This window comes from Podarcis erhardii (assembly GCF_964252035.2).
Source record: "Podarcis erhardii genome assembly, chromosome: 11".
Taxonomy (NCBI): Eukaryota; Metazoa; Chordata; class Lepidosauria; order Squamata; family Lacertidae; genus Podarcis; species Podarcis erhardii.
In genome coordinates, this window is record NC_138501.1 from 52,267,228 (window position 1) to 52,288,747 (window position 21,520).

A 21,520-nucleotide genomic window follows, 5' to 3' on the forward strand; every position below is an offset into this window, starting at 1 on the left:
CCAGGCTCCTGTTCCGGGTGTACTTTACAAAATTACCTGCCTGCTGCCTAATCCAGAGAATAAATTCCACAGACACCAGATGAACGGGTGTGCTCCTTGAAAAGGGGGAGGGGGGTCTGCCATTGTGAGCAATAGAAAAGGGCTTCTAATCACTCCATCAGTAATTACAAAGAAGAGTAAATCGCTAATTAAAATGTGAAAGTGTCTTACGTGGCATGCAGTAAGAAAGGGTAATTAACAATCAAACAGGAAGCTGCCACCTTGACACGCACATGATGTGTGCCGAGATACAGGAAATCATAGCAAGGTCCAGCTTTTTTCTTTAGCACTTTTCCTTTCAAACGGATCTAAGGACATTAAAAAAAAAATACTGCAGCAGCAAGTGTGGGGAATTCGTGGTTGTGGGGGGGGGGAGAGGGGGGCGGCTTATTCCCTGCCTGGCAACAGCAGCCAATTAAAAAGTTACAGGATGGGGAGGCTGGAAGGTTGCAGCAATGCCTGCTTGGCTTTGCCATCCCTGCATCCCGACACCCAATGGAATTCAAACAAAGGTGGAGATAAGTTCAAAGAAACATTGCTGCTCTGGGTCCTCTCCCGATTTGATTTTGGGGAGAGAAGCAGCGCTTTCCGGGGAGGAATATGAAATACACTCGGAGTCGAGAGTGGCTTGCATGCTCTTTATTCAGCTCATAGTGGTGAGGAGGAATGGAAGTTGCCCCAGAATGTCTGCTTTATATACATGATTTACACAATGGGCCCCACGTGATTGGCTAATTCCGGGATTCACCTGTAGGCCAATCAGGTTGCAGATTCACTTCCACCTGGAGCTGGATTGGGTGGCTCCTGTGGACCCTATTGTTCTAGGACCAATCAGACTGCTGCATTCTGAATCCTATTGTTCCAATCAGACTGCTGCCTTTTGGATCCTATTCAGTTCAGTACATAACAAAATAATAATTCCCACCTCCCCTTAAATTACACAGATGTCTTCATTGTTTGCAGTTGGGCCCTGTTTTCCTGCTCTGCTGCTCCTTCAGTGACATTTTTTTTAAAAGGATTGTCCTTCTGGGAGTAACCACATAGGTGATCCCAGCCAATCGGGGATCCCATGATGAGGAGGATATATGGCCAATCAGGGTTTCCTCCATATTGATATCATCAAGAGCAAATGAAGCAGATCCTGGACTCATAGGGTGGAAGGGATCTCAAGATTCATCTAGTACAGTCTTTCTCAACCTGTGAGTCCCCAGATGTTGTTGAACTACAACTCCCATCACCCCTAGCTAGCAAGGCCAGAGCTCAGGAATGATGGGAGTTGTAGTCCAACATCTGGGCACCCATAGGTTGAGAATTGCTGATCTAGTACACCTCCATACAAAGCAGGAAACACCGGTAAAGAATCCCCGAAGAGAAGGCCATTCAACCTCTGTTTAAAAACTCCAGTGGAGTCCATTTCCACTCTTACCCTCAGAAAGTTCTTCCTTGCCTTTCTTGTCCTTTGAATCCATTGGTTCTACCCTCTGGAGCAGCAGAAAACAAGCTTGCTCCATCTTCCATGTGACAGCAGATATTTGAAGATAGCTATGTTAACTCTCAGTCTTCTCTTCGCCAAGCTAAGCATACCCAACTCCCTCGTTGATAATAGGCAAGCACTTTTACTCAGATTGGACACAATGGCAGAAAAAGAAGAAAGCCCTCATCCCAAATTACTCTGTTTTTCAACACTGCCCAAGACGTCTGTTGAAAGCACCTATCATCGTAGCTAAGCGCTGTTTAGTTAAAGTAATTGGGTAAGGAGAGATCCTAGTCCATTAATCAGATGCATTTTGGCCAAATAATTTATTAATGAATTGTTTAAATCAGCAAACATTTCCATATCTTCAGTTCAGATTTCTTAATAGTCCACATTCCAAAAGCAAATAAAAAAGCTCTTGCAACCAATCAGAAGCTGTGGAAGCCCCGCCAGACATTCGGCTTCCAAAAAAGTTTGAAAACCAGAACACTCACTTTTGGTTTTCAATCGTTTGGGAGCTGAAATATTCAGCGGCTAAGCCGTTCGAGATCGAAGGTACGACTGTACTTGATAAAACAAAGCACCCTGGACTCCTATGGGAGGATTGCAAAATTGCAAAATAATAATATAACATAAGAAGAACGAAAGTACTTCTTCGTAAAGCACAGAGTTAAACAATGGAACAGCCAGCGAAACTGAATATTTAAATATTCACAACAGATAAAAGAAATACTCTTCATTCAGTGCATAAACTGTGGAATTCCCTTTCCCAGTGATGGCTACCAACTTAGATGATTTTAAAAGTGGATTAGACAATTCATGGAGGAGAGGGTTATCGATGGCTATCCTCTGCTTCCATGCCTGGAGGCAACAATGCTTCTGAATACCAGTTCTTGGGAGCCACAGGAGAGAGAGGACGCTTGCGCTCGAATCCTGCTTGCGGGTTTCACAGAAGAGGTATCTGGTTGGCCACTGTGAGAAGCAGATGCTGGACTAGATGGCCCACTGGCCTGATCCAGCGGACTTTTCTTCTGCTCTTAACTGAAGTGTCCCATCGGCAGAAGCCCTGCTGAAGAGCTGCCAATTGTGCAATGGGGCTTTCCCCACCTGCTCACCCTGGTCTCCCCACGTACCCCCCAAAATAGGCTCTTGGAGGGGTTAGGAGCATCCGTGGAACTGCATGAAAAGGGAAGAGAAGGAGGATTGTTCCATCTGACAAACTGAAATACTTGCCCTGATTGCATAATAATAATAATAATAATAATAATAATAATAATAATAATTATTATTTATACCCCACCCTCCCAAAACCGGGCTCAGAGTGGCTAACATCAAGTGTATAACACATTAACATAAAACCAGGCAATCAATTAAAATACATTCTGAGCAACTCCTAACAATAATACAAAATTCATCTGAGTGCTTAATTTATTAAATATCACAGTCAGACTTAATAATCTGATTCTAGATTAGTTCAGGCCAACTTCCCCTGTTTGTTTCTGACACGGGGTCAATCCATCACATTCCCTCTGCTTCCAACATCCAAGCTTAGAGTGTTGATCCTTACATAGTCAGAATGATGCCACTCATGAACAAGAGGCAGATGTCAGCAGATTTGCAGGGGACCCCCAAGATTTTCAGAAGGACCAAAAGAAAGGGGGAACTTAGGGGAGGGGGAAGCCCAGGAACAACCCAGCATGCTCAGTGGCTACAGAACTCTGATAGACCCTTGAGGGGGAATGGAAACTCAGGAATGGAAGGGAATGCCCTGGGAAAGGGCATGGCTGGCTGCAACCTGGAACAGGAGCAGTTCAACACTGCAGCATTTTGTGGCAGGCCTCCCTGTTGCCATAAAAGGTAAAGGGACCCCTGACTGTTAGGTCTAATCGCGGACAACTCTGGGGTTGCGGTGCTCATCTCGCTTTATTGGCCAAAGGAGCCGGCGTACAGCTTCCGGATCATGTGGCCAGCATGACTAAGCCGCTTCTGGCAAACCAGAGCAGTGCATGGAAACGCCGTTTACCTTCCCGCCAGAGCGATACCTATTTATCTACTTGTACTTTGACATGCTTTCAAACTGCTAGGTGGGCAGGAGCAGGGACCGAGCAACGGGAGCTCAGCCCGTTGTGGGGATTCGAACCGCCGACCTTCCGACTGGCAAGCCCAAGGCTCTGTGGTTTAGACCACAGCACCATCTGTTGCCATAGGGGAGCATTTATTATGAAGGCAGTAGACTGGGCAAAGTGTACGATGAAATGGCTTTCCAGAGTAGATAAATTCCAGGAGCCACCACATGGGGGAACAGTCAGAAGGAACATCGATTAGACAAAACCAAGATAAATGCTGCAAGGAGCTGTTCTTCTGCTACTTCCACCACTCAAAAACTCTCACTTCCTTCTGAATCCCAAGCAAGCTTTGTCAATGTGCAAATTTGCTTCGATGAAAATTAACCAGCAAATGGGGCGATTGCCACAAACGGTGAATAATTATAACCAGCTGAAAAGTCTTTATGGGTTCAACCTGCTCTGTTGGGAAAGTGTGGGTATCCTTGAGTCCAAGGCCCTGGAAATGCGCAGCTGTGACATCAGCAGTGGCCGCCTCCGTCCCGGGGCAGCCCCGCCAGTGAATGTGTGATATTTTTTCCCTGCTCTCTTTGTTCCAGCTGATGCAGCAGCAGGCCGCCATTATGGCATCCGTGGCGCAAGGCGGCTACCTAAACCCCATGGCGGCCTTCGCAGCAGCTCAGATGCAGCAGATGGCAGCGCTAAACATGAACGGCCTGGCCGCCGCACCCATGACGCCCACCTCAGGTGAGGATCTCACCGCACCTGGCAGGGAGGGGGCAGCTGGCTGGGCCAGGGAGGGGATAAATGCCTCCTTGCAATATGGGACGGTCTCTGCCTGCTTGAAGAAGGCAGTGATAAAACCATTCCTCAGGAAAACCTTGCTGGATTCAGAAAATCTAAGTAATTACTTCCCAGTTGCCAATCTCTCCTTCTTAGGTGAGGTTCTTGGGCGGGAAGTGAGGGCTGTTTGTGGGAGGGGTTATTGGTTTGCTTTTGCTTTCGTTTTATGATATATCTTCTGTTCTCATTTTGTCTATTCCTGTTGTGAACAGCCCTGTGATTTTCAGGTGAAGGGTGGTTTACAAATAATAAAATGGTACCTCTGGTTGCGAACAGGATCCGTTCCAGACCCCCGTTCGCAACATGAGCAGAATGCAACCCGCGTCTGCACATGCATGGGTCACGATTCGCCGCTTCTGCGCATGCGCGTGATGTCATTTTGAGCGTCTGCGCCTGTGCGAGCGGTGAAACCCTGAAGTAACCCTTTCTGGTACTTCCGGGTTGCCGTGGGATGCAACCTGAAAATGCTCAACCTGAAGCAAACACAACACGAGGTATGACTGTACTAGCAACTGTAGGGCATCCCGCTTTCATGTTGTCTTCTCCACCCCTCCTCTAGGTGGCAGCACACCTCCAGGCATCACCGCAGCAGCCGTGCCTAGTATCCCATCTCCCATTGGGGTGAATGGTTTCACTGGCCTACCGCCGCAGGCTAACGGGCAGCCTGCCGCAGAAGCCGTGTTTGCCAACGGCATCCACCCTTACCCAGGTAAGACCAACCAGCCTCAAGTTTTATATCCTCCCCAGGTCCATTGTTGGCACTCAGTGCAGCCAGGCATTGGCCAGGGGTCCCAGGGATCAGAAGGACCCACTCACTGGACTGATCTGTCGCCCACTCTCTGACTGCTGGACCCAGTTCCAATCCACAGAAACTACTGTCAAGACCAGTGGTTCCCAAACATTTTGGAGGCCCCCACCCCCGGTTCCAAAAACTCATCCCCAGTGTCCCCCACCCTACCCTACAAAACAAACATTATTCAGAAGAGCAGCTTGCATGGCCCACTAAGGAAGATAATACCACAATACAGTTTAAAATGGTAAATATTAACTGTACATATGCTCACAATCCAATTAAAACAAGACTGGTGACTGAGAACAGCCGCATGGACCATATAACACTGGGCCTAAAGGATCTACATTGACTCCCTGTATGTTTCTGAGCACAATTCAAAGTGTTGGTGATGACCTTTAAAGCCCTAAATGGCCTCAGCCCAGTATACCTGAAGGAGCGTCTCTGCCCCCATCGTTAAGTCCTCATTTATCTGGTATGCAGGCTGAGACCCTATCTGCCCACAGACTGTCTTACCAGAGTGGTGCATGCTCTGGTTATCTCTCGCTTGGACTACTGCAATGCGCTCTATATGGGGCTACCTTTGAAGGTGACCGAGAAACTACAACTAATCCAGAATGTGGCAGGTCCACCTGCGAGGGACTTCTGGCGGTTCCCTCACTGCAAGATGTGAAGTTAGAGGGAACTAGGCAGAGGGTCTTCTTGGTAGTGGCACCCACCCTGTGGAATGCCCTCCCATCAGATGCCAAACAGATAAACAACAATTGGACTTTTAAAAGACATTTGAAGGCAGCCCTTCAGCGAAGTTTTTAATGATTGATGTTTCATTTGATTTTATATATGTTGGAAGTCACCCAGAGTGGCTGGGGCAACCCGGTCAGGGAATAAATACTAATATGATGATGGTGGTGGTGGTGATGATGATGGAATAGGATGTCCCCATTTTCACTGGAGAAAGGTTGGAGCGCATGCTGTTGGCTTGATCCAGCAGACTCTTTTTATATTCTTATGAGTGTTTGGGTGGCCACTGGACTAGATGGCCCACTGATGGTCCCACTAGATGGTCCATCTTCTTAGGTCCTTATGTTCTTCTTTGGCCTTCTCAATGTTCAAAATCTTAGTGACCTAAAAAGGCCGACATGGCTGGCCATTTAATGCAGCTCCTCTTCCCCAAACTAACGCTGAACCCCTTGCAAAACCAGCCGAGCACAGCCCCCCAAAGCCAAGGGCCAGTTGCCATTTTCTGCCGGCTCAGCGCTTTCTTCCGGTTATTGCCGTTATTGTTGTGTCTGAATGCCTAATTAATTACAACAGTAAACGCGCACTTCTTTAATCACTGCATCAGCTGTCCTAATCAATCTTCATAATAGGGGATCCGTAGTATGGCACCCATGAATTTTAATCTACATAAATTTCATAGGACCTTTCGCAGGCTTGTTGTACCAAATGATATAATTATGGATATAGATTAGGCTTGGGGAGAGTGATTTAAATTGGATTTAAGCAGAAGGTGAAGCGAGCCCTCCCACTCGCCCGCTTATTTATTTATTTTGATCCTGACCTTGCGGAGCTGGCTCTTAAGGCAAAGTGGTGGCAAAACAGCTTCTCACAAACCACAATGGCTGCCTCTGCTGCTACTGGTAACGCTGAGCAGAGAGGGGTTGACCTGAATCTAGAAGGCAAGGCATCCAGCCAAGAGGTCTTACCCTGCTCACTGCTTTGGGGGAATGGAAAAGCACTTATCAGCAAATATAGCCGTGCAGTTTATGAAGTCGGGAGCCATTTGAGGTACAGAGGCAGCATTAATGCAATCTGCTCTGGGATGTTAAGACTTAGAAGGAAAAAGGCCGCGTTGAATCCAGGTGAAAGGAAGCTTCTTCAGACCAAAGGCCATGCTGCGTCATTGAGAACTTCCTGGATGCAAAGTGGGTCGGTCAACGGATAGGACTTTTACTTTTGTTGTTGTTGTTTAGTTGTTTAGTCGTGTCTGACTCTTCGTGACCCCCTGGACCAGAGCATGCCAGGCACTCCTGTCTTCCACTGCCTCCCACAGTTTGGTCAAACCCATGTTGGTAGCTTCGAGAACACTATCCAACCATCTCATCTTCTGTCGCCCCCTTCTCCTTGTGCCCTCCATCTTTCCCAACATCAGGGTCTTTTCCAGGGAGTTTTCTCTTCTCATGAGGTGGCCAAAGTATTGGAGCCTCAGCTTCAGGATCTGTCCTTCCAGTGAGCACTCAGGGCTGATTTCCTTCAGAATGGAGAGGTTTGATCTTCTTGCAGTCCATGGGACTCTCAAGAGTCTCCTCCAGCACCAGAATTCAAAAGCATCCATTCTTCGGCCATCAGCCTTCTTTATGGTCCAGCTCTCACTTCCATACATCACTACTGGGAAAACCATAGCTTTATACGGACCTTTGTTGGCAAGGTGATGTCTCTGCTTTTTAAGATGCTGTCTAGGTTTGTCATCGCTGTTTTTTTCCCCAAGAGGCTATATTCCAATCCTGCAAAAGTCTGACGTTGTTATACCTCCCTGCCCCGTCCCACCCACCAAATAAGCAAGATACGTTGTTTGTTTGTTTGTTTGTTTGTTTGTTTGTTTGTTTTCTATCCCGCCTTTTCCTCCAAGTTGCTCAAGGCAGAGATACTTGCCCTCCTCATTTATCTTCACAACAACCCTGTGAAGGAAGCTCAAGGTCACATCCAGTGGGCTTCATGTCTGAATGGGGATTTGAACCCTGGACTCTCAGGTCCCAGTCTATCACTCTAACCACTCACAATATAAATATCTAGGGTGCTTGGAGAAGGAAGCGTGAACCTAGGACTTCAGAGTAGGTATGGGACGTTGCTCGGGCCCTGTTCCTGCCAACCTAGCAGTTCGAAAGCATGTCAAAGTGCAAGTAGATAAATAGGTACCACTCCAGCGGGAAGGTAAACGGCATTTCCGTGCGCTGCTCTGGTTCGCCAGAAGCAGCTTAGTCATGTTAGCCACATGACCCGGATGCTGTACGCCGGCTCCCTCAGCCAGTAAAGCGAGTTGAGCACTGCAACCCCAGAGTCAGTCACGACTGGACCTAATGGTCAGGGGTCCCTTTACCTTTACCTTTACCTTTACCTTTACCTTCACCTTATGGGAACTATAGGAGAAAGCCTTTGCAAATAGACTAGGAAGCTTCCAAGGCATGGGCCTGAGCTGCACCACTCTAGCCTGGCACAAGTCATTTTCATACGCGTCTCTTTAAATCAGCCCTTTCTCCAGAACAATGAGGACTAGGATCTTAACTTTATTCCAAAGGCCTCCATAAGACGGCTAGATCCCTGGTTCAAGGCAGACAGGGCTCCTGCCTCCTGGAGAGCAACAGCCAGCCGGTGGGGAAAAACCACTGGTCTGTCTCACTAGAAAGCAGCTTCCAGTGCTCCTGTCTTCAGTTGGCTGTCTGAAGAAGAAGGGCAGCTTGAGAACGGAAGGTCTGCTTAGATGCCACCAAGGAGAGGGCTGCCAAGGAAATCCAGGGCTCCTGTTTCTGAAGATGGCTCCCCACCCCTGAGAACATCTCACTATTTTGCCTGGACTCTCTCTTTTTAAACACTGGCCAGTGAAACCCTATATAGCACTTGCAGGTTTTCTCAGGGGAAATCGCCTTTGAAATGCTGCTTCTGCCCAGCATTCTGGCTCTCTGTCCCTTTGAGTCACACACATCTCCCTCGATGTCAGCTGATAACTCTATCAGCGCTGTGGGTTTTCTGTGGATCATTCCCGGGCGAAGCACTCAACGTCATGCTGACTTTGGTTTTTCTTTTTCTTCCTGGCACCGGGCAGACACTCGGGGAAAGTGACATTAACAGATCTACTTTCTTTGAAGGACTTGGGAGTCGTTCCTCGACTCCTACCTAATGAATAAGTGCTGCCTTCGTTAAATTCATATTTATGGTTGTCGAGGAGGTCATTGGCTTGTTTTATGTCTCCAGGTTTATGGAAGGTTATACGCCATGGTCACACGGTCTCGTGCTGGCCGGGATCGCCTTGCAAAAGAAGCGACTAGCTGAGAGAAGCTTTTTTCCACTGGGATATGGAAATGATGGGATTAAGAGAGAGGCAGACTCCTCTTCTCAGCCAGGTGCCCTGGGAAGGGCCTTTTGCCCTGAGATGACAAGAGAAGTTACTTTGGACATCCGTTTTATCAGCTCGGCTTAGTCTTCCATTTTACGAGCTCAGATCTTGCTTTCTATGTAGCGCGTCAGGCCAGGCAAGGCTCCTTTTTTCTCTGATAGGCTTGCACCGAAGGCTGATTCATACTAGGGCATGTTGGAGGATTGCAACAGAAACAAAAATGGGGGCAGAAATGGCCAATGTTTGCTTATTCTTCCCTTGTCCAGGACGGACACTGAACCTGCAAATGTGACCACTGTTTGCTGCTGTTGCTGCTTGCAGTCCGCAAACGATACAGTGGTACCTCAGGTTAAGAACTTAATTCGTTCCGGAGGTCCTTTCTTAACCTGAAACTATTCTTAACCTGAAGCACCACTTTAGCTAATGGGGCGTCCTGCTGCTGCCACGCCGCTGGAGCACGATTTCTGTTCTCATCCTGAAGCAAAGTTCTTAACCCGAGGTACTATTTCTGGGTTAGCGGAGTCTGTAACCTGAAGCGTCTGTAACTTGAGGTACCACTGTACATACTTATTCCCCCCCCCCATTTGCATTGTGCTTCCTTTGCAATGAAATGAATCGGGTGGAATAATGTAAGCAGGCAGCGAGACAATTAGCAGAGTTTTTGGAGGAAGGCAAACTGCAGCAGAGCAGAAACAGCGTGGCAGCTGTGGCGAGCAGTGCATGAATTCAGCCGCAGCCAAGGCGGAGAGAGGAAGTCAGGCACCCATGGGCACCCACAGCAAAAAAAATTTATGACGTCATTATGACTTGCCATGGTGCACGCCCCTGTTTTACAGAAGCAATGCATCACTTTGCGCAACAGCAGTTTGGGGGCACCCTCTTAGCGTCAACCCTTCCCTAGGATTTGCCAGGTGCCTCTTCTAGGACAAGCAAAGGGTATCCAGGCAAATACTTTTGAGGCTTCTGCTTCCGCTCTGCCTGAGCCCTCGTCTCCAGGTGATGTTCCACTTCCGCAGACAGGAGAGAAGCAATGAGGTGGAGAGCGAAGGGATGAATGGCCCTGATCCCCCTGAGGGGCTGTCTTAAAAAGTACAAAGCCAGGGGGACTGCATAAATGTAAAACCTAGCAGCACCGATAAATACAAATTAAGCTCCTAATAAGAAGTGAAATATTAGGGCCAAGGTGACATTAGGGGGACGAAGGTTCAGCCAAGCTATGCTTTAAATATTTTATTGCTGCACACCCGTGGAAGAGCTCATTCAAGGGATATCTTTTTTGCGGATTTCTCCCTACGCAGGGGAGAAGAGGGCATGCAAAAGGAAGGTCTCAAGCTATTTGGTACACAGGCTGAGACCCTACCTGTCTGCAGACTGTCTCGCCAGAGTGGTGCGTGCTTTAGTTATCTCCCGCTTGGACTACTGCAATGTGTTCTACCTGGGGCTACCTTTGAAGGTGACCCAGAAACTACAACTAATCCAGAATGCGGCAGCTAGACTGGTGACTGGGAGCAGCCGCCGAGACCATATGACACCGGTCTTGAATGACCTACATTGGCTCCCAGTACGTTTTGAGCACAATTCAGTGTTGGTGCTGACCTTTACAGCCCTAAACAGCCTCAGTCCAATATACCTGAAGGAGTGTCTCCACCTCCATCGTTCTGCCCGGACACTGAGGTCCAGTCCCAAGGGCCTTCTGGTAGTTCCCTCACTGCGAGAAGCCAAGTTACAGGGAACCAGGCAGAGGGCCTTCTCAGTAGTGGCACCTGCCCTGTGGAACGCCCTCCCATCAGATGGCAAAGAGAAAAATAACTACCTAACTTTTAGAAGACCTCTGAAGGCAGCCGTGTTTAGGGAAGCTTTTAATGTTTAATAGGTTATTGTATTTTAATGTTTTGTTGGAAGCCGCCCAGAGTGGCTGGGGAAACCCAGCCAGATGGGTGGGGTATAAATAATAAATAATTATTATTATTATTATTATTATTATTATTATTATTATCATTATTATTATTATTATTTCAGGTTAATTTGCCTTTTCTCTTTGTGTGCTTGTAGGATGATTATAGAATTGTAGATTTGGAAAGGACCCCCTGGGTCCCTAGCTTGTGATGAAGGAATCCCAGCTAAAGCACCCGTGACAGCCATCCATACTAGCCAAGATGGCTCCGCTCTGCCCCCTGCCCAGCAATGCTACAGGACACAAGTTGCTGGGAACTGCAGGAGGGGAGAGAGTTCTTGCGCCCGGGTCCTGCTTGCGGGTTTCGTATTGGGGTATCTGGTCGGCCCCTGCGGGTGTTGGGATGCTTCCAAGGAAACGGGGGCAATTGGCAGGCCCCCAGCTGGCTCCAGCCCACCGGCCAGTAACTGGGCGATCTCCAGTCCTTGGATCAGTATGTAACTGCGACTTGAGTTTCAGAAGCCTTCAGAAGCTGAGCACGCAAGCCAGCAGAGTACAAAAACTCTTCGCAACAGAAGAGCCGATAGAGGCTGTTTAAAGCATATTTGTAAGCAGTTTATTCACCATAGGTGAATAAAGGGACCCCTGACCATTAGGTCCAGTCGTGACCGACACTGGGGTTGCGGCGCTCATCTCGTTTTATTGGCCGAGGGAGACGCCGTACAGCTTCCAGGTCATGTGGCCTGCATGACTAAGCCACTTCTGGCAAACCAGAGCAGCGCACGGAAATGCTGTTTACCTTCCCGCTGGAGCGGTACCTATTTATCTACTTGCACTTTGACGTGCTTTCGAAGTGCTAGGTTGGCAGGAGCAGGGCCCGAGCAACGGGAGCTCACCCCGTCGCGGGGATTCGAACCGCCGACCTTCTGATTGGCAAGTCCTAGGCTCTGTGGTTTAACCCACAGCGCCACCCGCGTCCCTTGTAAAGCATATTTACAAGCAGTTTATTCAGCATACATCAGGACAAAGAAAGCATGTCTGCTCTCCTTCATGTCCAAAGTAAGAAGCAGGAAGCAATAGCTATATATAAACGGAAGTTCCCAGCAAGCTGTGCTGGAGTGTAAACAGACAGATGACATACAACAATCCACACACGTCTGTTATTAAGGTGGAATGGAATATCTTAACAGGATGCTGGACTAGTTGGGCCATTGGGCTGACCCAGGAGGTGCTTCCAGTGCTCGTGAGCTTACCTTCATTACCCTTTAACCCTCCTCTTTCTCTCTCTCTTGTGTCTTCACAGCACAGAGTCCCACCGCAGCCGACCCTTTGCAGCAAGCCTACGCCGGAGTGCAGCAATATGCAGGTCGTTAGTATTAACACTTTCCCCCAATAAACCTTTCACTTCTCTGATGCTCGATGCATTTGGGGGCTCTTCATAACTGGCACAGCGCGCCTGTGCTTTGTATTATTTTTGAATCCCAATGAGACCGTGAAGCGACACCCAAGGGAGAATGCTTTTGTTGAATAGTTGCATTTTTGCCCTGCCTTTCTGTAACAAGCGCCCAAAGGGTGCTTTCAGACTGCCGATATGATAATCTTTATTGTCATTGTCCCATACAGAACAACAAAATTAAAAAAATCTACATCAGACATTCAAAAACCCACAAGCCTGCTATCCCAGCTATAGCCCCTAAAAACTCTGATACCCCATAACTGAATACAATATACTCACATAAAGACTACCTTACACTGCGTGTAAAACCAAAATCGCATTTGGATAGAAACTGTTTCTCAGGCGGCTAGTCGCTGTTTTCAGGTGGAATTCAACCAAGTTCCAGCAAACTTGGGTTGCACAGTTGTAGTTGATTGGGAAGTTCTGCACAAGAAACTCGCTCCCCCTCCCCCCCCCAAAAAAAATCTGACTTTCTGCAGTAAAGAAAATGAGAAATGCTCATTCAATAGCCATCCTTGTCTAACCTCCCTGCAAACAAATCAGGATCTGGGCTCAATAAACAGGTCATCTGGAATAAAACTTGCCATATGGCCAAGCCACGGAACAGAATAACCAGGAATACAAGAAAGCCATACAAAAATCAGATAAGTTCTATTAAGAAGTTCAAACTGAAACTCATAATTAAGTTTACAGATTGAAACACAGGGCAGCAAAGGAAATGTTCTTCATTTGAAATAAGTCCTTTATTCAAGGGCACCAAAACCCCACTGATTATAGCAGATAAGCCCCTATTTTTTAGAAGACATTCAAATCAAGGTTGTAGGTATTTCATCATCATCATTATTATTATTATTATTATTATTATTATTATTATTATTATTATTATTATTATTACATTTATTTATATCCTGCCTTTTACCCTTACTGGGACTCAAGGCGGCTTACAGATAAAACAGAAACAGCTAAAACAATTGAACTTTAATAAAAATATATGCATATGATCTATTGAAACATACAGATAATTACAATAAAAAAGCACAGCAGCATCCTTTCCCTTAAAAAGTCAGTTGCCAAATGCCTGTTGGAACAAGAAAGAAAGAACCAGAAAAAAGAGGGGGCAGAATTTAGTGTCAGGCACAAAATACATCATCCTGAGAATCTCAGCTCTCATTTTTTAAAAATCCAAATTTCTAGTCCACATGGCAGGAAGATGGAATGCAGTGATATCTTGTAGAATCTCCGAAAGGAGAAGTGAATAATAAGATTCCCAGGGGAACGGGTTTCTGTGTCCTATGCAGCAACCTGTCCCTTCACTTAATTAGCAGCATCAATTAAGAAAAATAAGAAATGTATGCAATTTTGCTTGGTGTGCACAATTTAGATGGGTAATGAAAATCCCCTTTTCTCACACTGCAGAGCTCAAATTACCTTAGCACACAGAGCAAAGTACTTGCAGATTGAATGGATACTGGAAGTCCTTTGCTCCCAAACTTTCGGAGCATTTTTTGTCTTGGGTAGAGAGGGGGATAGAGGATCACACAGGTTCCCATGTGCAGAAGAAGCACAGGGATCGAAAAAGAGACATTAATCTGAAAAGGCAAGGGGAGGGGCATGCCGTGAGATATTATTTCTTCATCTAAAAGATGATCGTGAATCAGACTAGAATACATCAGGGCTCTCCCGTCCATCTCCCAGGAGCCGCCAACTGGTCAACACAGAGTCCTCATTGGTTTCAGCCACTGTGGTGTAAGGAGTCCTGTCGAGCAGAGGTGGCAGAAGGGAGATCTGGATCTGCCAGTCGATATCTCGGTGATCTGCACTAGATCCAGACAATTCCGATTCCCAGTTGTTTTAACAGTAGGAACAACCAAGTGACTTTTCTCACCCAAAAATGAATTGGGCTGCTAAAGGAAGGAACAGTGGTGTAGCATGGGTTGCCAGAGCCCCGGAGCAAGGAAAGTATTATGTCCCCTAAGGCAAGTATTGCTCCCTCAACTGGTACCTCCATGTGGCACTCCTGCTGCCGCCAGACAGAGCTATAGAGAAGCAGCAGTACCTCTGCGCATGCATCCTCAGGATGGATCGGTGCCACTGCTGTGAGTCTTGCCATCCACTTGTCTCTCCCACCGCTGGGGACCCCTGTGCAGCCAAAGGATGCAAGGGCCCGAACTCTCTCAGCTCCAGCCCAGAGTGCTGCTCAGGTGAGGCAGATGGGAGGGACAGGGAGTGCCTCCAGTCAGAGTGGCAGCTGCAGAGGCACACCTCCAAAAAAAATTGCACCCGAGGCAATTGCCCCGGTAGCCCACCTTTTCCCCACACCTGCTATGCCACTGGGAAGGATGCTAACCATAAACAGACTTCTGTAGAAAACAGAAGCTGTCAGCTCAGTTTTGTTCAGGCAGGGAGAAGTACCTGGGCTCAGCATATGCTCAGAGGCACTGTTCTTTTTCTTCTGTGCCTTTTGCAACTGGCTCTAATTGGTAGGACATGGAGTTCCAGTAAATTAAATTTTTTCAGAAAGCAGATACAACAAGCTTGACATTTTCCCACCTCTGGTCTGGAGCACTGCAGAGCACAGCAAAGCCCTCTAGCAAATAAAATCAGGAACAGGGAAGTGTGGCAAATGACTAAGAGCAGGTGAAGGAGAAGGCAACCCAGGGAGTCAAAGTTAGGCAGCAGCTCAGATTCAGGGTAACAAATTTCTCTGCCATGCACTCGTGCGAAAAGGGTTGGAAGGACATTCTTCCCTGAAATGCAAAATGCAGGGTGCTTTGACAATAGGATGCTTTCATATGTTTTAGTCGTGGTACATTTCCACTGGAATTTTCTCAGACTTTTAATATCAGTGCTTAGTCTCCCTCCATGGATAACACAACCTGTCTGTTGCTGAAGTGTGCATGCACACGAAAGCTCATACCTAGAACTAACTCAGTTGGTCTTTAAGGTGCTACTGGAAGGAATTTTTTTATTTTGTTTTGACCATGGCAGACCAACACGGCTACCTATCTGTAACTTTACTTCCTATGGTTCAAAGACTGACCATCGACTCCTGCCAAGGAATGCTTTGGTGTGTGAATCTGGGAAGTTCAGTTTCATTCTCCATAAAAGACCAGTTCCCGGTGTCTTAGTTTCTGCCCCTTATTGCTTGCAAGATTTGACAGACTGACCTGGTTCAGACCTTGCAGTTCTCAATAACCCCCCTGGGAAAGCAGATTTGGCCTTCGTAGGGTCCCAAGGTGTCATGATTTCGGAATTGATGTGTCGTGCTATGGCGTGACCTTTAAAATAGTTGTCCGTGGTGCCATTGCCTCCTGTTGCCATGCAAGCAGATAACTGGTTTCCACCACACACGGAAGTCCATCAGAGACTTGAGATATCAGCCTCCAGCCCATGAAAGCTTATGTCATGATAAATGTGTTCGTCTTTCAAGGTACCGTGACAGGAGGCAGTGATGGCCACCAACCCAGATGGCTTTAAGAGCGGATGAGACAAATTTATGGAAGAGAAGGCTATTGATAGCAATGAGTCATGGCAGCTATGCTCTGCTTCCACAGTTGAAGCCAACAGTGCTTCTGAATATTGGGCTGGAAACCACAGGAGGGAAGAGGCTTCCTGTCCTTATTCTAGGTTTCACACAGGCATCTGGTTGGCCACTGTGGGAACAGAGTGCTGGACTAAGTGGCCCATTGGCCTGATCCAGAGGGCTGTTCTGATGTTCTTCCCACAAGAGACTTCCTTGGATTTGCTGCAACAGAGTAACACAGCTACCCCCTCCACAACTCTTTCCCTTGTGTTATTGAGTATCCATGGACCCCTGCTCAGGGCCACACCAGCTTACCTGCAACCAAGTTGCACCATGAGGTTCTCCAGAACATTCACTGGGCCTTCAAGGTTGCCTCCCTTCGTCTATGCAAATGGCTTGTGGCTCTCTCATTTGTGATGCATTTCCAGTGTGATCCTCAGAGCTGCACAACTGGAGGCAGGATACAGACAGGCCCATTGCAGGCACGCTCATCATTTTAATGACGGCGTTAAATTGCATTGGTGAGTGAGTGGGCCATCATAGCTCAAGCATGGCATATCCGACTCTTGCAGCTTTTCCAAGCCAATGACACTCGAGAGTCAGTTCACACACTCGGTGTTGAGGAACCAAGTGATGGCATTCATGTGTGCACTTAACCCAGTTCTGAAGAACACCAAGAGCTCTTAAGCAAAAGAAGGCCAGCCAGTTTTCAAGAACTCAAGTTATTCTGGGTTCATGTTATAATGTGCCACCTTACGGCCTGACAAGGTTTAATTCTTGGTTGGGGATGATTGTCGGGGGTGAAGATCTGCTTCTGCAATGGTCCTGAAACCTTCCTTCCTTTCTTCTCTCCCCCTCTTTCCCCTATAGCTGCTTACCCTGCTGCATATGGCCAGATTAGCCAAGCCTTCCCACAGCCGCCTCCCATGATCCCACAGCAACAGAGAGAAGGTGAGTCTTTGGGATACTGTCTTGACCACGGGCAATTCTTTCTGTAGCTTCAGGAAGAAACACTGCGTAGCCAGCCACCACTTCTGGAAAACACACTACCTTGCGATGTCATGCACATACTTCAAGAAGAGGTCACTATCTAGGTATCATAACATAAGGAAATTCCTGCCAGAGGGCTCCAGAGCTGCTATTTTGATGCCACTATGAAAACTCCTATGAAAGAAGCCACAAAAAATATTTACTGAAGAGTGAGACCTGTGTAGGTTCCTCAATACTCAGTTCTTCGTGGCTGCACCTCACCAGAGGCTCACCAGCTTCCCAAACCTTTTGAGTCACATCCTAATAAATTGAAGATATGCTACTACTTCAATGTGAGCCCAAGTTTTGCTTTATTTGCTGGTCCATTTTTGGTAGCTGCTGTTTCCTGGAGGAAATGATAAAAGAGTAGGAAAGGTGGTAAGATTTTGCACCTAGAGTCTCCTCAGATATCAGCCTCTAGAGGGCAGCATAATTTGCCTCGAAAGGCCCAGTGTTGACCATAGAGTGTTACACGGTAGCTGGTTAGTTAAAAGGTGAATACAGTACCAATAACTGCACAATACTAATTACAATATTACAATGCTAATTACAAAAGGCACCAAACTGTGCAAATACGTACAGTTTAACAACTATAAGAACAGCCATAACAGAGAAGCTAACCACATCAAAACAAAAATTAAAACCAATTTAGCCAGCTATCAGTGTAAATTGATAGCTGTATGATACATATATGCCCTGATGTATCAAACATTTGAAAATGGTATAAAATATAGGGGTGGAAATTGAATATATTACTATTGGTCATGACTATATCACCTTAAAAAAACCAACGCCAATTGCATTATTTACAGGAATTAACTCATCTTCAAATTCACACTTTTGGCCAAGCCATTAACCATCCATCTTTACAAATGGGAAACTGAGACAGAGAGAAAGAAATTACCAGTAGCCAAAGGGTATCTAAGGAACTCATATGGACTCCAACCTGTATCCACCACTTTTTCTCTCGCCTACATTATTTGGATAATCAGGGTGAATATGAATATATTGCACCATGTGATTAGCCTCTTAATCAGTCTTGTGGAAAGTACGTCGCGTGAAGTCATGGGGCATTGGCCCAAGTCATTTCCCCCTCAACCTCCCACAGCCCCCCATTTCCTGGGGAGGGAAACACTCCTTGTAGTGCGGAACTCCCATGCTTGAGTCACCTACAGGAACCCTGGATTTGACCAAGGGAAATGTCCGTCTCCCAGGATGAGAGGTTGGGAGGAGAAACAAAACATGTTGGGTGAGAGCTGAGAGGGGCTACTATGTTCTATAGGTTTTAAGGGCTAGGAACCTTTAAGTGAGGTTAAAAAAAAAGTTATTTTTAACTTTTTGTAGCTGCTTTTTTTATTTACATTAGTTTTCTAAATCTTATTGTATAATGAAAAAAGGTTAATTTTTTAAAGGTATCATTGAAGTCGTTTTTTAAAAGGTAGTATACAAGCATATAAAAATAAATAAAAACACAGGAATTTGGGGAATTCCAACAGGGTCTGACCATATGGGTAAGGCAAAGCCCTGGGCAGAGATATATGTGGGGCTACCTTTGAAAGTGACTTGGAAACTACAACTAATCCAGAAAGGGACAGCTAGACTGGTGACTGGGAGCAGCCGCTGGGACCATATAAGATTGGTCCTAAAGGATCTACACTGGTTCCCAGTACATTTCTGAGCACAAGTCAAAGGTGCTGACCTTTAAAGCCCTAAATGGCCCCATATACATGAAGGAGCGTCTCCACCCCCATCGTTCAGCCCGGACACTGAGGTCCAGCTCTGAGGACCTTCTGGCGATTCCCTCACTGCGAGAAGTGAAGTTACAGGGAACCCATCAGAGGGCCTTTTTGGTAGTGGCGCCCACGCTATGGAACGCCCTCCTATCAGATGTCAAGGAAACAGAGAACTATCAGAAAGTTTTTAATGTTTAATTATGTTTTTATATATGTTGGAAGTCGCCCAGAGTGGCTGGGGCAACCCAGGCTTCATCTATATATAACGTTTTATTTTCACTTATGTAGCTGAGTCCCCAGTCAGATGGGAGGGAAACTTATTATTATTATTATTATTATTATTATTATTATTATTTGTTTATGAGACTTCTGTAGCAACTGATGGTGCAGAATGGGGCCTTTCATAGCACAGTGGCAAAAGTGAAAAGAGCTCATTTTAACGTCGCTGCACAGTGATATTCTGCAAGGTGCGGAATAGAATTCCCCGACATGATCTAAAGGGTTTTGCAGGGTCTCTACGGGGGCAGGTGTGTTTTTCCCCAGGTCACCTGGTCCTGAATTGTTCAGCACCAAGACCCTGAACCCTGCCCAGCAGCTGATCTCGACATGATGTCAACGTTTCCACCTTGCATCTTGGAGCGGCGATGCTCTGGCTCCCCTTTTGAGTGCTCAGGTTCTCCAAGTCACTTAGCTAAGCGGCAGGGTCTTGGGGGCCTCATTAGTCCATTAGCCTGGCCCGCTGACCCCAGCCCTGCTCCCCCATGTTGGCATAAATGCCGAGGCAACCTCACGGTCCCGGAGGAGCCTCGCGCCTTGTAGCGGGTCGGCCGTTCCTTTTAGCAACGTAGTGGGGGAAAATTGTGCTTAGCAAGTCTTCATCAGGGCTTCATTTTCCATTAATCCAAAAAGAAAATGTGGAGAGGGAAAGTGCCTTCAATCATGCCAAGGCCCGGGAATTTTAATGAGCTTTAAATGGGCATCTGTCAGAATCCTGACTCGGCGGAACTACCCCTGCCAGCCGAGGGGATGAGTAATGGCCAATAAAAAGCAGGGGGAAGCACCTTCGTGAACTCCTCTCTCTAACAGGAAAGGCAAAGTTGTAATTTGCTGTGTTATGACACTATAATTATGCCCTGATGAAGAAAGCGAGAACATTAAAAATCCTTCTCTTCTACATGGTACACCCCTGTTCCCTCCTTTCTCTCTCTCTCCCCGCTGACCCCCAGCTGACGGGGAAGAAATGGTTTAACCCTTGATCCACTTGATTGTGATGATTCCAGATAAGGCATTAGGAAGGGTGGGGGGGAGAGTTTCACACACAAAATAATAATAATAATAATAATAATAATAATAATAATAATAATAATAATTCTGCATCAGATTCCATACCTGTCAACAATTCTCCAGTGAAAAAGGGATGTTCTATTCCATCATCATAATTATTATAATTTTATTATGTATACCCCACCCATCTGACTGGGTTGCTCCAGCCGCTCTGGGCAGCATCCAACATATATAAATACAGTGGTACCTTGGTTGTCAAACTTAATCCGTTCCAGGAGTCCATTCATCTCCCGGAACTGTTCAGAAACCAAGGCACAGCTTCCAATTGGCTGCAAGAGCTTCGTGCACTCAGTAAGTAGATCCTGCACCTACTGGATCAGGTCAATGGCCCTTCTAGTCCAACATCCTGTTATCATACTGCAGGCATAGGCAAACTCGGCCCTCCAGATGTTTTCGGACTACAATTCCCATCATCCCTGACCACTGGTCCTGTTAGCTAGGGATCATGGGAGTTGTAGTCTCAAAATATCTAGAGGCGTGAATTAGCCTATGCCTGTCATACTGGCCAAACAGATGCCTGTGGGAACCCCATAAGCTGGAAACAAAAGCTCTCTCCCTTCCTGTGGTTTCCACAAACTGAGAGCACAGCCGTCCTGGCTAATAATAGTAATAATAATAATAATAATAATAATAATAATAATAATAATAATAATTTATTTGTACCTCGCCAGCCGCTCTGGGCGGCTTACAGCAAGGATTAAAAATACATCAAAATGTCACACATTAAAAACTTCCCTGAACAATAGCCATTGATAGCCTTCTCCTCTGTGAATTTGTCCAATATTCCTTTAAAGCCATTCAGCCATTCATGTGACTTCCATAATTTAACTATTGAAGTGCTGTCTTTTATCTGTCCTGAGGCTTCCAAGCTTCAGCCCCCTTGGACATCCACAAGTTCTAGTGCTATGAGAGAGCTGGAAAACCTTTTATCCATCCACTTTTCCCATGCCATAAATAAATTTATGAACTTCTATCATGTCACCACTTACTTACCTTTTTTTTCTAAACTAACAAACCAGTTTCAGGGATCTGTTTCTCAGCCTTTCCACATCAACTAGGGAGGAGGGGAGTGATAAGGCGGGATATCAAATCCAAACTCTTCTTCTTCTGTACCTATCCATGCAGTGTACAGTCAAAATATGGAACTCACCTCCCCCCACCCTCCAGGAGGCAGTGATGATCACCAACTTAGATGGCAAGTAGGCACTGGGGATGGGCTAT

At 46.5% G+C, this 21,520-nt stretch overlaps 1 protein-coding gene across 5 annotated transcripts in view; it reads left to right on the top strand.

The window, feature by feature from the left end:
- The window catches only part of CELF4 (CUGBP Elav-like family member 4), an 84,850-nt gene that overhangs the window by 23,077 nt on the left and 40,253 nt on the right, over positions 1-21,520 (top strand). For 3 of the 5 annotated variants that reach the window (XR_014161419.1, XM_081881632.1, XM_081881635.1), the window contains exons 4-7: positions 4,176-4,323; positions 4,979-5,128; positions 12,518-12,583; positions 17,064-17,144. Coding sequence is in view for 4 of the 5 variants with exons in the window: in XM_081881632.1 (XP_081737758.1) it covers positions 4,176-4,323; positions 4,979-5,128; positions 12,518-12,583; positions 17,064-17,144 (445 nt within the window). In the remaining variant the exon portion in view is untranslated. The remainder of the gene's footprint in view (positions 1-4,175; positions 4,324-4,978; positions 5,129-12,517; positions 12,584-17,063; positions 17,145-21,520) is intronic. The other 2 variants (XM_081881633.1, XM_081881634.1) reach the window with 2 other exon arrangements.